General features: G+C 38.2%; 1 protein-coding gene across 1 annotated transcript in view; it reads left to right on the forward strand.

The window, feature by feature from the left end:
• MTHFD1L (methylenetetrahydrofolate dehydrogenase (NADP+ dependent) 1 like) overlaps positions 1-18,605 on the forward strand; it is a 138,139-nt gene that overhangs the window by 23,287 nt on the left and 96,247 nt on the right. The window contains exons 8-14 of the mRNA XM_041470074.1: positions 3,212-3,348; positions 4,583-4,629; positions 5,489-5,596; positions 6,511-6,585; positions 7,924-8,026; positions 11,267-11,343; positions 15,504-15,644. Coding sequence (XP_041326008.1) covers positions 3,212-3,348; positions 4,583-4,629; positions 5,489-5,596; positions 6,511-6,585; positions 7,924-8,026; positions 11,267-11,343; positions 15,504-15,644 — 688 coding nt within the window. The remainder of the gene's footprint in view (positions 1-3,211; positions 3,349-4,582; positions 4,630-5,488; positions 5,597-6,510; positions 6,586-7,923; positions 8,027-11,266; positions 11,344-15,503; positions 15,645-18,605) is intronic.

Here is an 18,605-nt window from a genome sequence, read left to right on the forward strand (position 1 = left end):
AGTAGTGTAGCCAGCAAAAACAGCTCAATGTCCACAAAACAGATTAAGTGGTTTATTTTATTTATAAAACCCAATCAAAGTAGAGCAGGTACAAAAGGGAAGATATTTAAAATCAGCTTTCGAAGGAAAATTATTGGAATAGAATTTTCTTTTAATTTCAGGTGCTTTCTTTTTCTTTTAACTAATGTTTAAAGCTGAGGTTTTGGTAACTGTTGAAACTAATAAATAATTTGTTCAGCTCTTGAGCTTTCCTGCCAGTTTAATCAAAGAGCAGTGGTGTGTTTCCCTTTTTGCTTTCTGGAAATAGGTCTGTCTCATAGAAAACTCTCAGTGCTTTCTGGTTCATATTACAGTGTCATGTTAGAATAGGCCAGTCAAGTTGCCAGAGCGTTTTAATAATGTGACACTTGACTGTGTGTTGTTTTCTTCTGTGACAAGTAGATTTTATTCTTTATGCTTCCAGCATGCATTCTGGTTATGCATTTGTCAATTGCAATTTTGTTTCCTTTGTTGGATAGGAGGCTACATCTTTGATTTTGCTGGTTTCATAATTTTTCTGTTAGTGCAGCCATCGAGTGCACTGAGTTTTCTGGGTCTGTGGAAAGTTCTTTACTGGCAACTTCCAGTAAACAATTATAGGTGTCTCTTTCATAGTAGAATAATTTTCTTTTGGGTGTTTTGTTACTGTTTTTTCTTTTTATGTTGTTGTTGTTATTTTTAAATAATTGATAGCTCCATAAGTTGTTACCTTGTTAAGTCTTTGAACACGGCAATGCCTCAGGATTACTTATATATGCTTTAAATCTGGCTTTAATGCACAGGAATAAGAGGATCAAGTAAATGAGATTAGGACAATAGACAAAAGTGAATGAGATAGCAGGAGAACAAGGGGTAAGGAGAAACCATGCTAAGAATTATTTGAATGGGTTGGGGGAAACCAGTGTTAGAACAGTAGTCAGAAGGTGAAACAGGCAGTAAAAATGAGTTAACCTGGCTGTGGTGCTCTGAAGGAAACTCATTTGTTCTAAAGTGAGGATCCTGGGACAAAAAGGAGGTGAGAAAAAGAGTGGTAGGAAAAAAGGAAGCTATCTGTGTGGCTACAGTAAAACCCTGAGGGCTCCCTGTCCTGGCAATGTAGATATTTAAAGTACCCTTTCTTCTAGGAACCGCAAGCTTTGAAAGTAAAAGAAATGAAGTAGTATTCTGTGCTTCTGCAGTAGATCAGAAGGAAATAAGAAGGTCTAGTATGGATAAAAAAATGACAGGGACCAAAACTGCTTTTGAGATAAAGGATATGCTCTAAATCTCCCACTTTTTTTTGGCTCTACATAGATATTTTGCTAGAATTCTGTGAATTCTTTTTTATGTCAAAGTGCCATTCTAGGATAATGAAATAGTCTAGGATAACAAATGGTAAATTACTGATGATGTTTTAGAATCTGATGGTTGGTGAACTCAATGTTATGAAATGTGGGAGAAAATTGCTGAAACCAAGTACCCAAATAAGTGGCCCAGAGTCACATAAGGGTAGATCAAAGTGAAGAATTCAGGGAATCTCTTATAGATGTGCTTAACCTCATTGGTTTCACTGAAACTTTAGTTAAAAGACTACTTTTCTGAATTGTATTTTTTTTTCCTAGAACAATATAAAGATGTTGATTTGACTTAATTCTAAACTGCCCACATTTTTCCAGACATATCTATCCAGGGCATCTTTTTTATACTAAAGCCAAGGATCTGATGATGCTGTAAAGGATAGATTTATGAAAAGTTAATGTTTTAATCTATTTTCTTTTGTGGGTTAAAGAAGTGCTTTTCCCAGTCTGTGGACTGACTGAACTAAGCTGATTCTTACAATTACTCTAATGTTTTTGTGCCATTTGAATTGTGATCTGAGGATAGGAATATCTTGGAAAAATTACTAGTTGGGGAAGGAAGTGTTTCTAATTAGAGCTAGATGTTTCAGCTCAAGTTTTGAAAAGGTCAAGATAAGGGTTCCCCTTCAACTAGATCCATGTGCCTGCTTGTATTTCCTTGGGAATGAACACTAGTTTTTAACATCATCTTCACTAAAGTATTTCTCTGCAGGTAGAAAAGGCACCAATGATATGAATGGTTGCTCTTGGCCGAAAAGGAAGATTTGTGTGAGAGTGGTGTGAGTGGAAAAAGGACTGGGGCTTTCTTCTTTTGCCAATCAGAAAAAGAAATGCTGCCTCAAAAGAATCACTGAAATGCAGTTTGGAACCATGAGATGTGTTCATACATCAAGAAAGAAAAACAGAAAGAGAGGAAGAACCCTAGCACCCACACGCTTTTAATGTGGATCACAAACAAATGTGCTGATGTTGAAAGTAGGGAGAGGATCATTTAAACTGAGGTGTCTCTCATTCACTGAAGGCCGATGAAATTTTCTGCTTGCAAAATCAGCTGTCATTGTCCCTTTATTAAAGGGGCAAGAATAGAGTCTTCTCTAGGGACAAGAATAGAGTGGAGGTTAGAGTCTCTGATTTGAGTTTGCAGGTATTTTTAAAATTCTGGCCTGTTTCAGACATGGTCTAAATATGGGAGCTGTAGCATGAGGCTTTTGAACTTTTGTATGGACTATGATAGTCCTTAAATCTCGGAAACAAAAGTGTACAGTAAATCATGTTCAGTTGAATATAGTGGATTTTGTGTCCTGTTTTGTTTAAAAAGCAGTTGATCTGTCATTGTTGAGGGTTATGGTGACATGGAAGCTGGAGAGACACAGCTGAGTTCTATAAAAAAGTGTTGGTTATTTAACTTAAAATATTCTATTATTTCATTCAAAGTTTGAACAATGGGAATAAAAGATTTCATGCATTACTGCAGAAAAATATTAATACATGCTTATAGTATTATGATGGATGGATTGTTAATGAAACTGGTGAGACTTTTGTGCTGTAATAAAAATGTCTAAATTCAATATATTCTTTTTAGAACTTTTGCCAAAATAATCTTCTCTTTTTCTGCTATCATAGTAAATTGCTTAAATAGAAGACACATGTATATTAGCATTCCAGCTTGAGCTAGGGGCTAACATTGTGGCAGTATTTTTGTGAAGATAAAGTAATCTTATTGAAATTTGCTGTACAAATATTCTTCATTGAAATCAAAAGCTCTAAGTTCTGATATCCTTAGCCAGGCTGACATCAGCAAAGAATTTGATTAATCTTTTTTCTTGTTTTGCTAGAATAACCCCTACACCCCTAGGAGAAGGGAAAAGCACAGTCACAGTTGGTCTCGTTCAGGCGCTTACTGCACACCTTAACATTAATTCCTTTGCTTGTCTGAGACAACCTTCTCAAGGACCTACTTTTGGAGTGAAAGGTACATAATATTTGCAGAACCTATGACCTTTTTCAGATTAAAAGGAAAACTGCTTTTCTGCCTTTTTTAATTTATTTCTTCTTTCTTAATTTCTTAATTGCTTCACTCAGTGGATTGTCCCAGTAGTAGCATATTTGATTTTTTAATACATATATTACTAATAGATTGAGGTTTCTTGCACATGACTTCCTGTGCAAGGTTCATACCTATGTTCCTGCACTTAACATGTACTGATAATGCAGATAAAGCCCGAACATAATGAAAGGCAGAGGGATGTAATTAGCCATGAGGAATTTTGTGTGAGTACACACCCTTCCAGCCACCCCTCTACCTGGGGACTCTTTAAATACATTTCTAAATATTACTGTGTAATTGTTCCTTGAGAAAGGGTCCGCATTGGATATTCACAAGCAATACAAGGAATTTAGCAGTTGTGGTTCAGTTGTGTCAGCAGCACACGTTTGGCTAGGTCTGAACCTCTTCTCTCTGTTCTCCTGAGCTGTCGCCTCTAATCGCGGGCTGCTGCCTTTTTGCCTAGAAGCCCTGTAAGAGCCTGAGGGCCAGGTAAGACCCAGCCAGATTGCAAGCCCATCTTCCATGCTGATGACAGGAAGTAATGCAATCTTTTTTGCCATTTCTCAGCTGAAATTGGTGCCTAACTGGGCAAGCACTCGCCATCTGCTCTGCTTTGCTTTGCTGAAGTTTAAGTTAACAAGTTTGGTTTCAGCTGGAAGGCTCCTGGTGCTTCTCAGCTAAGACTGGTGCGTGTGAGTGCTTTAATCCCTCCACTCAACTTGTGCGTAGGCAACAGCAAATTTCTTTGCCTGTACCATGAGAGGTAGAGGGGGAAGAGTGGTCAGGGTGTGAAGGTTTCATTCAGAAGCAGTGCTTGCCTGTGACTGCTTTGTCTTTCCACCCAGCAGCTGCATGTGCATGACTGTGTCCTAAATCTGGGCAGGAGCAGAGGGTGGTCCTTACACAGCCAGAGCCTGCACCACCCATCACATGTAGGCTTTCATTTCAGAGCAAGGATTCCCTTTTTTCTACCTGCTGAAAAAAAAAAGAAAAAAGCCAGCAAGATTAAGGAAATCATGGTTATTTGGATGCATCATGGATCTTCTAATAGAAATCAAAATGCCAAAAATGTGTCATCATTGCTGTGTGTTTCACTTTGTGTGTTTAAAGATCGTTGGTTTTTTCCAAAACTGATATGACCATGTGCTTCCCTGTGCAGGTGGAGCAGCTGGAGGTGGATATGCTCAAGTGATCCCCATGGAGGAGGTGAGACAGCCTCAGCTTGCAGTCTGTGGGATGGCTTGATGGGCATGATGGCATTCATGGTTGAAGACTGACTTGATGATCTTGGAGGTTTTTTCTGACCCTAATGATTCTATGACGTTCACAGTGCTTGTTTGGAAATGTGTGGCAGTTTCACCCCAAGAGAGTCTAATTTAGAGCTCAGCAAAACCTCTCTGTGTCTAGAACTGGTGAGGAATCACCTTGACTGTGCACAGCTGGTCCAAGCAGAGTCCTAATGTCAGCCCTGAAGTACCACTAAAACTGATCTTCCAACTCCTTCTGTCAGACACATAAAAAATACTGTACCTGTGTAACACAAGTCTTAATTTGAGATGCTCATTTCAGAGTTTTCACACAACTTTGTTAAATTTTGTATCAGCAAAGTTCATGCCTGTGAGGTTAGGGGCTGTTCTCCTGCAGCTAACAGAAAGCTGGCCTATGGCCCCAAAGCCAGGATGCATGCTGTGCTCTGGGGCATATTCTGCAGTAATCCACACCTCTGGTCCAGGTCAGTTAGTGGTTAGAAATGCTAAACTGATTCTCTGTTAATGATGTGGAACTGTAACTCTTGGCTTCTGATTCCTGAATCATTTAGCAAAGAATGAAGATGTTCGTGGCTTTGTTTGGCTACACTTAAAGTAGTTTACCATGTACTCAGATGAAAACAAGTCCTTCGTATGGCCCAGTGTATTTTCACCTGGAATTCTTCAGCCTACCCTGACAGCTGACTAATCAGAGCTGCAGTCTCAAGGAGATAGCAATGATTTGTGCTACTAATTTGTCTTAGTGAATTGAATTAGATATTTTCTTATAAAAAGATCCTGTTGTTTCCCCCTTCTAGTTCAATCTTCATTTGACTGGAGATATTCATGCTATAACTGCTGCAAATAATTTGCTGGCTGCTGCTATTGATGCTAGGATCTTGCATGAGAATACTCAATCTGATAAGGTGAGAATTATTTTCTCCTATCCAGATGACATTTTTTATTTTCAGTTTTTTGATAAACTGCATTTCAGAGAAAACCATATTGTTTCTCATTTTATATTTTCACCATTTGAACAGTAACTGTTGCTGAAGCCATTTTATGTTCTGCTGGGAAATTTTCCATATACAATGTATTTTTCTGGCAAATAGCTATCATAAGGTAGTTTTTAAGATAAGGATCCCACAGCCAGAACATTGACAACTATTTCTGACTGTACTAAATAGTGTAATAAAGCATGTTTTCCCTACCTATAATCCTATTATTTTCAGTAATTTGAAGACTCATTTCAAAGTTACAAATTGTTATTTCTGATGTGTGGTTGGGTATGATGTACCTTAAGAGGAAGGAGTTATGGGGAAGATAAACTAGATCCTTGTCCCTCTGCTAAATATATTGTGACCTTCAACAAAACTTAACTTGGGGCTTTAAAGAGGAGGGAGAAGATGATCAAAGAAGGAGCCTCTTCTTGTTGTCTGCAGCATTAAAACTGAGTATGGTTGTACCCTTTGCTTGGTACATTTGTACACAATGTACATTTAGATCAATGTACTTTTAGGCCAGTTTGGAAATTATAATTGTAGTTTAAATGCTTTGGATCTTGATTAAAGTTTTAAAAGCTTCCCAGTTTCAGAATTTATATATATTTTTTTTGGTGAAGCAGAGAAAAACAATAATTTCTGGCAATTGGATTTTAGACTGTTGAATTATAGACATGGCTTAGAAGCCTGCTGCCTTCTCAGAATTGTTTTTTAAGTCTCTAACCAGAAGTCCGCAACACATGTGGTTAGGAAGTTCTTACTGAAATTAGGTGGAATAAATTAAAAAAGCATTAGCTTTCTATAACTTTCCCCTTCAACTTCTTGTGTGGTTTTTCTAGTCTTTGTATAACAGGCTGGTTCCAGTAGTTAATGGCATGAGAGGATTTTCTGCTATTCAGCTTGCCCGTCTGAGAGTAAGTTGTTAATTCAGTCTCTCCTCTATTATGGTGTCTCTTCATGAAATGTATTCTCTTACACGACTTGTTTAAAATTACTTGATGTATGGGACTGAGTTTGTATAAACCCTCATAAATATATCAAGTCTAGACTTTTTTTCTGAAAGCATCATCCTTGGAGTAATAGGATCTGGGTCTGATATTATTTTTATAACTAACATTTTTGCTATTCTTTTCTCCTGAAATAAACCAGTGATGTTTTTAAATGCTGTGTCTTTTCTGATGAAATATTAAAGTCAGAGGTTTTTAAATACTTTTCCAATTATGGTATAGTCACATTTGAAAGCTCACATTCTTTGGTTTTGCAGTATTTTCTGATTTTGAAAGTTTAATGTAGTATATACTTCTGGGGTTTTATTGATGTCAGTTTGACAGTGTTCTTCCTTCAAGGGGTACATTTGCATGCTCAGTGTATTTTTGCATCCCATCTTGCTCCCTGAATCCTTCCAGAGGAGCTTCCTGTGCAATTCACGCATGTATGACATGCCTGGATTTGAGAGTGCCATTCTGATAAAAACCTAGAGAGGAGCACATCCCACTAGTGTAGGAGAAAAAGAATATGAACCTCTCAAACCTCACCCCTAAGGACAGCTCCAGTTCTTCTGTGGCCAGTTCCATGTTTGTTGTTGGCTTGTGTGTCCTGACTGATTGTTTCAGTCATGGGATGGCAGTGGGCAGTGCCACGTGCACACTTGGAATTTTGGGGATGGAAAGAGGGATAGACGTAGCGACAGCTTCTGTTTTGGTGGGGGGTAAAAGAGTCCTCGTAACATTTTAAGCTTTTGTACTGCTCAGTTGAATGCCAATCAAGTAAAATGAGGATGATACCTGCTTGACTCTAAGGCAGTCAGGCTCAGAGATTGTTCCATCAGAATTTTGGGATATTTTCAGTTTGTTCTTGTTTACACTGTTACAGATAACAGGTTAGGGAAAAAGGGGGAGTGTTTGCCTTATTCATGACATACCAACTATCTCTATATTTGAAATGGATTTTTCTCTTCACATGAGCTGCAACTGAGTAAATAAAAGTTTGGCTTTATAACATTCAAATACATGAATCATAATTTCCAGTATAATTGAATTCTTTTGCTGTGAATTATTCTCAGTGTAATGATTCCTTATAGCTAACAAGATGTTAATTGTAAAGAAATCACAGTGGGATTAGGTTGCATTTTTCTTAAAACAGGATTACTAAGATTGAAATGCCTCACAAAGGTGGAGTTGATAAACCAGAGCAGCACACTATTTGACACAAATAAACCATTTCATTGCACTTCTTGAACTTTTTGTATGTAGAGGCTGGGAATAAACAAGACTGATCCTGAGACTTTAACAGAAGAGGAGATCAGCAAATTTGTGCGCCTTGATATTGACCCATCCACCATAACATGGCAAAGAGGTATGTAGCCAGAAAGCCTCACTTTATCTTGGATTTCATCATAACTTATCTCCTAATTTGCTTAATTTCACCTGAATCAGAGCTGTTTCTGCTCTGACAGCAAGAACAACCAGTTTGCAAGTGGGAAGTATGGGTTCATAGCAAATGCAAGTGCAGCATCTTGCTCTAAACTTGGTCAAGTATCTGCAATAACTCAAGAGACTTTGCTAAAATTCTGAAAGATAGGTTTTTTGGCAGATTAAAGACATCCCCAGTCACTCTCACATTAGGTTATGCCTCTCCAGACATGTGAAAGTGTCTTTTCTGTGCATTTTACAAATCTTACCCATTCTTTTCTTAACTGTGTCTGTTATGATTCTAGATTATTTGTATTTATTCTTCTTGATTTTGATCCCTCATCCTCCCAAGCTCAGGGGCCTTGGTAGCTCAAGAGACTTAAGAGGCTTAAGCGATTATGTGTTTTTGTGATTTTTGAAGTCTCCTGAGTTGTTTGCTTCATTTGGAAAAAGAGATGAAAGATGTGGTGCTGTTGCCAAGCAAACTGATACCCACTCTGATACCCTTAGACAACTCCCCTCTGCTTTTTCCAGTTCTAGTGCTGGGTCAAATTTCATTGTTTACTTCAATTTCTATACCCATCTTTTTCTTCTTTAGGGAAGTAAACTCTGCATAAAGTTCTGAGCTAAATACCACTGGATTTCATTTTCTTTCTTATTTCTCAAACACTGAAGTTATCACTGTTAAATGGAATGTGTTCTGATGCTTAGAAAAAAGGGTGAATCTATTGAGAAGGGAGGAGTCCTGGCCATGCTTTAGTGTGCCCTTTGTGTGCATGTCATCTCAGGCTTGGAATTGGGTTATTTTTCTCAAGATAATTCTGGGGATGTGGCGTAAGATGTTTTTTATTAGTCATACAGTGTGTCTGGAAGAGACCTGTGTTAGGATAAAGAAGTAATATAAATATTTAGTGTAATATGACTCCTCTTTTTTATCAGCATGGGTTTGGGAGAAGGCAACATTGCTCAACAGCTGTTAACCTCAAGGGAGTTATTTAATTAATCTCAAACAATGTTAGTGAAATTTCTGTTCCACACAGCTCTATATGATGTACATACCTTAAACATTTTAGAAAAAAACCCTGAATTTAGGAATGGTTTAGATAACTTGGAGAATGTTTTATTTAGGAATGTTTCTGCAGTCCATATGTCTATGAAGCTTGTTACATACCAGGGAATTTGTAGGGAAAAAGAGCTAAGCTATCTGATCTTCTGGAAATTAATTTTAGTCAGGACCTGTTTCCATAGAAGTATCACAAACTTTCAGTTCATTGTCAGCTTACACTAACTTGAAAACATGCAATATACTGAAAAGTGGGAAAGCCTCCTCCTTTTTTGTCTTTCCCTGATAGTCAGATTCTGTTTACATCTCTAGAGGATAAGGAAGTGGATACATTAAACCTAACACTTATTTGAACCTAAACCTTTGTGAAAGGTTTACTTTGGGTAAAGGAAGAGGGAAGATTTGGAGAAGGAAAATTTGTTTTTCTGGCAAAACCAGTTATTTCTTATTTTATTACTACTTAGTGCAGCTATTGGAATCTTCTTGGAGAGTGAGTGGCCGCAGTGAGAATTGGTCACAGTGACCACAGTCAGTGTATCTCAGTGACCTGGAGTTGCAGGAGCAGTTATAATTTCATGGTGAGGGTGTTTAGGTTACATGATTTTACGAGGAAGGTCCAGATAAAAAATCAGCTCATTGGCTGTCCAGGCTGGTGGGAAGGTAAGTTCCTGCCCTTAGGAGTGCCTTTGTAGACAGGGAAGACATTTAGGTCTGCTTAAGCCATGTTGTGAAGCTGAGCTTCTGAGGAAGAGAAGGGAGAAGTCTGAGCTGGAGAGATCAGCTTGCCATATGTCTTCACTGTGCCATATGGCACCACAGCTTGGTGCAAGGCTACAGCTTCCACATACCAGGCTCTGTTCTGCAATTCCTGCCAGTATTTTAGAGTATGACTGTGTATATACTGAAGCCAAAATGAGTTGGCCAAATCTGTGTTGCACCATCCCTTAAATGGGATTCCTGAAGAAATTAGGAGCCTAAAGACCGAGCAGAGGGGAAAAAGATATGTGTGGTATTTACAACAGCCCCAAGAGAAATGCCCAAGAAGGGGGAAAGTGACTTAAATCTTGTTTTTTTCCCAGCTCACTCACAACCCTGAACTGAGGTTTAATTAACATTCAAAGTCCCTTTTGTTCTTGTGTAATTATGTCATCTTTTTCTGTACAGACAGAATTTTTTTTAATTTCCAAAAGCTGCAGGAAAAGTGGAAGGAGCTCACTTACCTTGAGTGCTGATATTTTCTCTGGAGGTTCCTGGATTCTCCACTTATAAATGAACAGGACTCAAATCTACCAGAAGATTGAGTTATCTCAACTGAACTTATCAAGAGTACCTTGCACCCTCTATTTTAGGTTTGGTGCAAACTTAAGCATTTTAGGACTACAGAGCCTGTAATAAAAAGATAGTCTGTTTTTTCATTCTGTAGGAATGTCCCCTTGTCCTATCACTGCACGCCCTTGTAAAAAGTCCCTCTTGGGACCCTTTAGGTACTGGGAGATGCTACAATGTCTCCCAAGATCCTTCTCTTCCCTAGGCTGAACAGCCCCAGCTCTCAGCCCGTCTTTGTAACAGGTGCTCCATGGGCAGGTGATCATAACAGGTGATCATCCTCATGCTGGGTGTGTGAAAGACACCTGTTTGGAAGAACCAATCTGACAGCATAATCATCCTTTAGAATGGTCAGAGGAGCTGACCAAGTCTAACCAACATCATGCAGTCTTAAAATCAATTCGTAACAAGTCAGCGGCGAAGCAGACGATTTGAAGTAGATCTGGTGCTTTGTATCTACAAAGACTGATTTTTCCTCATGTAGAAAAAATACTATCTACATGAGATAAAGTATGTTAGAATACTAAGAATAAGATCAAGTATGTTAGAATACTTAAGAATGTGTTAGCCTCAAATGCTGCTCAGATAAACTGTATTTGAGTTGTTTTGACCTGTCATCAAACAGTATCAGCTAGAAGGGAGCAACCAAGTCAGTGCCAGTGCTGCTATGCAGAAGTGGGGCCATCTGGTTACGCTGTTGGAGCAGTTGAATCTCGTATGTGTAACAACAGGTATGCTTGGAAAAACCCTGAGTCCTTGTTAAGATATTTTGCTTTTGTTATTCCCTTATTTCAGTGGTGGATACAAATGACAGATTCCTGCGCAAAATAACAGTTGGGCAGGCAAACACGGAGAAGGGATTTGTCCGTCAGGTATGTAAAGGCATTAATAAATCACATTCTGGACAGTTTGACTTAGAGGCTGAGAGGGCTTCTGCAGTTCTTTCAGCATATTTGAATTGCAATAATTATGTCTGTTCCTGTTGTATAGTAATCTTGCAGTGAAACTGGTCGTGTTAATGAGTAACTGAATCTGAATTTTCAGAAACAGAAACCAGTACATATTCTACAATGTGTTGAAAGCACTTAAAGAATTGCATGTGTTGGGAGGTTTAACATTGTCCTATTACAAGATGCCTTTATGCCCTCATAATGTTAATTTGTAGGGCTTTTTTTTTTTTTTAAATGTCTGTAACAATTTATGTAGGACATACGTAATTTAAATTACATTTTAAAAATTGTTTAAAAATAAGCTTTTTATTCAGAGTTCTCATTTCTCTGTCCTGCATCTCAGCTTTGGAATGTGAACTGTAAGAACTTTGAGCATGTGCTTGCTTTTGCTATGTGGGCTTGAAGGGATAGTTCAGCAGATGAGTATGTGTGTACTTTTCACTGGTGTAAAAAGCTGATCTGCGTTACTGAATGAGAGATTATGGAAGTTTATTGAAGAACTTACTGATAAATTGAAAGCCAGACTTTCCCAACACCACCTGAGCAAGTGTTCCCAGTGTAATGTAGGTAAATGAATTTCTGAAACAGCCCAGCATGGAACAGCAGCGACAGGAGGAGTAAATTCATTGTGTGATGTGGAGTGGCTCTTAATTTGATGAAGATCTTGTAATTTAACATTCTGGATCAAGAAATTCATGAGGTTCTGACCATTTTGATTTGAACATCTCTTGTGGTAGAGATAAGGCTTTCACATTTTTGGAAATCCTAGCTTTAATTTTTCTTTACCATTTCTTCAACATTTTCTTTTACCTATGCCTAAATAAAGAGACCAAAACATAATGCTGTATTTTTTGCAGCAGGTAAGGCAAAGCCAAATTGGAGAGAAGAACTTCAAAGAGAAATCATAAAATCAGTTAAGCAGTTTGGGTCGGAAGGGATCTCAAAGATCATCTAGTTCCAGCCCCTCTGCCCTAAGCAGAGATGCCTTCCACTAAAATGCTCACTTACTTTGGTTTTGAATGCACAAAATAGAAATTTTTCTGTCTGCAGCTCACAGGAAATTCAATATTAGCTAATAGTAATTTCTGATAATGGGCTGGGACTGCAATATATTATATTTGGTGTGAGTTCCTTCAACACTTGAGGCCTTTTCATATGTTTAGATTTCTTTCAGTGATTCAATATGATTATTAGTCTTAAGCTGGGTTATGTCAGCCTTATTGTGTAGTGTTTTACCGCTGTAATTGTACTATTGAGTTAAATGTGGCTTATTTTATTATAGAGTATTACTTGACAATATCGCTGTCAAATCGCTGTTCCTTCTGTACTTTTTCAGGTAAAATGAATGCTTTCAGTATTGAGGTGTTGGACTGATGCATATCCATTCACATTTTAACATGGACTTAGTGACTCAAGAAATAGAGTTAGCAGTTAGGAAAACTCATTTCAGAGCCTAGCTAGAGATCCAGAGAAAACAGGACTTCGTGGTTAACAGATGCATTTTATAAATATTTGGAGTGATGTTCTAGCACTCCTAAAATCAATGACACCTGTGTGAAATGGCAGAGCACAGCAGGCACAAAAGTCTGCATTTTAATGAACAGAGATGCTGTGGTTTCTGAAGAGTATTACATGACTGATGCCCTTGATCCTGCAATTGAATCCATGTGGGTGGATCCTTTCATCAATAAAAAACTGGCTTTGCAGCTAAGACTTCTGTCAGCACTTCATAGGTGTATAAAGGTTATTTAGAGTTAAAATAGCACCTGCTACTGCAATCTTTTGTGCCTGTTTCTTCAATTAAATTTTATGTCAGTCTTTGAGCATCTACCTAGAATGTTTTTCCTGTCCTTTTGGGTTTATATAGAAACAATGATAAAAACTTTTTTGGTGGGTCTTCTGATAAACATTCTGATAAATCAGAAGTATTTCTGATAGGGGTTAGACATAGATTTTTCAGGCCTATTTCTTCTCTTACATATGCTGTAATGACTTACTGAGGACATTCTCAAATTCAGAAAAGATAGTGGAATCCATGTCATCACAATGCTAACAAAGTTCATTGCATTTAGAACTGCCTCCAAAGAATACAGAAAATCTGTTTTGTAATTTCACCATTTCACTTGAATCACTATGCTGAAAATCTCAGTTACAGAATTATTTTTCTTTTCCATGGTATGTAGGACTCTCTGCCTATGTCCACAGCAGAAAAGTGCTCAGGTGTCTTCAGAAGTTTTGAGTAAACAAGTGGGTACATGGAGGTCAGCCTGAATAGGCCTGCTCTGGGCTGTAGCTGTCAAAAGCTAAAAGCAGGAACATGGGTTAAAAAAGGGCAGAAGCTCTTAAAGTACTGGGCAAATGCACAAGAGTGGTATGTTCTCTGTAGATGCTTCTTAAAGACAAAGCTATCAATTTGAACAGATTCCTGTGGTATTAGTATGGGATACATCTGCCAGAGGTCTGATAGAAACAGTCCTGGGCTTTTTTCTTATGTAGATAGCAGTAGATGTCAGTTCCTAAACTTTATGTAGACTTTAATTGCTGGAGATGGAGAGATTGCTAAAGAAATTGCAGTTCTTGATCATTGCCAACACTGCATTCCTATCACATAATACATTAGTGGCTTTTCTATTCTTCTCTGTTTATGTTCTGGCAACATGTGGCCTGAGCTTTACTAATAGTGCATTAGTACAAGTACTACTAATCTATACTCTGAAAGAAAAGTAAAAACTATTGCTTACATTGTGCCGAAATGCTGTACAGTATGGGTGTGTTTCTACAAGAGCAATAGAACTGATGCCACATGTCATTCTTGGTGCTTTTTTGCTTACATATTTGTTTATTTAATTTTAAAAAAAGGGCAGAGATATATTTTATGTTTTCGTAGGTCAAATACAAGACTTAACAGCGTAGACTCTAAATTTTGAGCTTAAGTAGAAAAAGAATGATCAAATGTAACAAGAATGTTTTTGAAACCAGAATAAAAAGCTGTTGGAGATCATTACAGAAAAGAAAAAAAAAATTAAAAACCCTCCACAATGCAGTGTTCCTTTGCTCAGGCCAGTAAAGCTCAAAAGACATCTGGTGATTTCCTGTTTCTGCCACAGAAAGAAAATTCTTGATCCTTCAGGGAGCTTCTCTAAGGATAATGTGAGCCAAGGGGCTAAACAGTCTGCAACACTGGTCCTCAAATAAATGTAGTGTAATGGAGAATATTAATCAGGGAATACAAAGTGTTTGAAGTTCACAGAATCATACAATATCTTGAGTTGAAAGGGATACATCAAAGTTAGACTTGGTCCTGTGCAGGACCATCCCAAGAGTCACACCTTATGCCTGAGAGCATTCTCTAAATTCTTCTTGAACTCTATCAGGCTTGATTCTGTGATCACTTCCCTGGGACTCTGTGCACAACCACCCTCTGGGTGAAGAACCTTTTTCTAATATCCAGTCTAAACCTCCCCTGACACAACTTCAGGCCATTTTCTCGGGTCCTGTCACAAGAGAAGAGATCAGTGCCTGCCCCTCCTCTTCCTCTCATGAGGAAACCGTAGGCTGCAGTGAGGTCTCCCCTTGGTCTCCTCTTCTCCAGGCTGAACAGACTAAGTGACCTCAGCTGCTCCTCATAAGGTATCCTCTCAAGGTTGTCACCATTTTTGTAGCCCTTCTTTGGATGCTTTCCCATATTTTTGTGTCTTTCTTGTATCATGACACCAAAACTGCCCCAGGGACTCAAGGTGAGGCCATACCAGTTCAGAGCAGAGCAGGACAATCCCCTCCCTTGCCCATGCTGTGCCTGATGCCCCCCAGGACAGGTTGGCTCTCCTGGCTGCCAGGGCACTGCTGACTCCTGTTCAGGTTGCCACTGACCAGGACCCCCAGGTCCCTTTTTGCAGCTCTTCCTTCCTGCAGTTCATAAAGTTACTCTACTCTTAAGTAATCTCAAAAGCTGTAAGTTACCATTTAGAACTTGTTTGAATTCCAGTGTGAAATTTATCTTTCCTGAGTGTATTCCTGATTATCCCCTGTGAGTATTTCAGCTGGCTTTGATTTGGTTCATGATTCTCATTTCTGCTTTACAGGCTCAGTTCGATATTGCTGTTGCAAGTGAGATTATGGCCATCTTGGCACTTACCACCAGCCTTCAAGATATGAAAGAAAGACTGGGGAGAATGGTGGTGGCTAATGACAAGAAAGGACAACCAGTAACAGCAGAGGATTTGGTATGTTCAGTGCTGTAGGGACCTGTGAATAACCTCAGACATGTTTGTTTTGCCTCATGAAGCATTAAAAAGGCAGGTACATGCCAAAGATTTTGCTTTGAACAGCACAGTCAGATATCAAAGAAAGATCATCTTCTGGGCCAAAACCTGCTTGAGAATGAGAACAAGATGTAGAACTCATTTCTTCAACTCTGGTAACATCTGGTTCAGAAAGCCTCTGGTCTCCATAACCTACTTGGATCATTTTCTGCAATTCTTAAGGCAAACAAATTCAGTGCTGGAGGGAGTCAAAGTGCGGGCTCTTATTTGAGAGGGCTGGTAATGTTTGCTACTGTGCTTTCAGAGTCTGCTCAGATGTTGCAGTGATAGTTACCACATGAATGCCTGTACCACTGAATCACAATGGAAACAAGCTGTTCTTAATTCAAAGATTGCTGATAGTGCTTGGGACAGGTTTATCTGTCATTAGATTTTTTTATTTTTTTTTACCTTCACTAGTTGCTGTTTCCTCATTCCCTACTTCAGCTTCTGAAAAAAAATCAGTTTGTTTTTTCTTTAAATCACATTCTATCCCTTGTATCTGAGCCGTGACTCATTGAACAGTGGCTGGAAGCTCACATGTGTTGTGCATGGCAGGTTCTGGTGCAGCCAGGAGCTACCAGCTGCTGTTTGTAATCAGCTGCATGCCAGGAGCAGCGCAATGCCAGCCCGTCGGCGATGGCTGCCTCTATCACACAGGCTCTGGTTGTTTTGTCCTGTTTCGTGAACATCTGCTCAAACTTACTGAGTAATGAATGAGTAAAGCAATGAGTATCCTGCCCTGTCGGCAAAGATAGCAAATCCACAGGCAGGATCACCTTCATATCCTTACTAGATTCCAGTTTAATAAAGAAATGAAAACATGGTATCTAGAGTGCCTGGATTTAAGAATGAAATTAAGATAAGGTTAAAAATTTTTAAGTATAATCATCATTAAAATTCAAAGTAAATCATCTATTCCCAGTTATGCAGGAGACATTAAGAAGTACATTTAATATTCTAGCTCTTGAAGTTTTGCTTTTGCTTTTCAATTGTATAACTTTGTCTTGGCCAAATGGAGGGGAATGGGGAATAAGTTAAATTATAAGGCATATGCAAATACTTGAAAATTATTTAGTGTTAGAATTAAAACTGCATTTGTAGTATGTGATTTTAATTTTGACACTACTTTTATATGAAGGTACTTTTATTTATTAGAACTGCAAAATATTTGACCTACTAACCACTTAATGCTAATGAGCTTGATGAATGAAAGAAATGGCTTTTCCACTGGGGCAAAAGAATTTTAGAACTTTTCCACTGCGTCCCTAAAATGAAAGTAGTGTTCAGCAAAATGTCTGTTACTAATTCAGTTTTCTTTGGCTTTTTTTAAAACAAACTTCCTATGCTTAGTGTCTCAATCATTTGATAGTTTTGCTTGTACTGAGCATATGTTTCTAGTTGTTCTTTAAAGCAGTGTTTTTTATTATACAAAAAAAAAAAAAAACCAAAAACAACAAAAAAACCCCAACCTGCCCAGAAAGAAAAAAAATCATCACAGTCTGAAGGACATGTGTTATGAGCATCTGCAACTATGCTGCTGCATTCTTTTCCTTCTGGAGGTTTCCATACCATGCACAGGAAGGACTTGGGTGCATGTCATGATTGGGAAGTGCAGGAACTCCTACCTCTTTTGTTTTGCAGTGTGTTAAAAATGAGTATGAGAACCATGGGAATAAGAGGAATATGATTTCATTTTTAAGGATGTAAAGCACCTCTTTGGAGAGCTCTGTTCCTGTGTTCTTAGCAAAACATTCACGAGGTGCTCTGTCCACATGAACTAATTCTTACAGTACATAAGGAGTTACACATTCCTCAGTCTGCTTTAATACTAGGGAGCTTAACAACTGAAATTTATGGAAAGAATGAAATTAATAACTATACTGCATGGGTGAAAGTGTGATATATAAAGTTGAATCCTCTGGAAACAACAGCAGGAGAAGTATAATCAAAGACCATGACAAGTCATAATTCATATGTACAAAGAAGTACTTATGTTCTGTTCTGTCATGCAGCATTTTGTTTCCTTTGCTGATTTCTTCCCACAGGTGGTCAGTCTGTTTGAGCAGCTTGCAACTAAACCTACAGATTCTAGACTTTGAATGCAGTCTCTACTCTTCCCCTGCAGCTTGTGCTGCCTGTGTTGATATAATCCAAGGATTATTTCTTGAGAAAATTTTCACAAGCATCAAGAGGTTTGATGTGAAGCAATTCTGCTCCTGAATTTCCATCCTCCTTTCAGGTCAGGGTCAGTGAGGAGGTAAAGCTCTATAGTTCAGTAAGGAAAGATCTCAAGGCAGCTGAACAAAGGAAGAACACTCTACCAGATTTTAGAGTGCTCTCAATCCAGGTTCAATAATTTTGACTTTTGTTTTTGTCAACAAAATCAAGTTTAAAAGCTTGAATCTGTCATAGTCCACTGACATGGAACATTTTAGCCCAAAGAACTGCAATTGCATATGGTTCTAAGAAACTTTAAAGGCACTTTTATCATGAGAAATATCACATGGCCCAAATAATGGGTCAGGTCTACCTGTCTTAAAAAAAAAAAAAAAAATCTGGGATTCATGTTTATATCCTACACAGACTGAATTTACAAGTTTAACTATTTGCTAGTAGTCGTTAGTTCTTTGAAATCTCTGTGAACCAAAACCACTAAATCTTTCTCTGTGATTTGTTTCCAGATGTACACACAAAATACTTCACAAAAATACAATTGCTCTTAATTTTGACTTTATATGCAATATATTTATCATAATACAATAGTAAAACCTAAAATACACATTGGCAGATATAAACCATATGCAGGGACAGGCTAGGAATAATAGAAAAAAGATAAATTGAATATTTCATGAATTGAGAAGACTCTTTCCACAAGAGTAA

This window comes from Pyrgilauda ruficollis, unplaced genomic scaffold (genome assembly GCF_017590135.1).
Source record: "Pyrgilauda ruficollis isolate IOZ18807 unplaced genomic scaffold, ASM1759013v1 scaffold24, whole genome shotgun sequence".
Classification (NCBI taxonomy): Eukaryota; Metazoa; Chordata; class Aves; order Passeriformes; family Passeridae; genus Pyrgilauda; species Pyrgilauda ruficollis.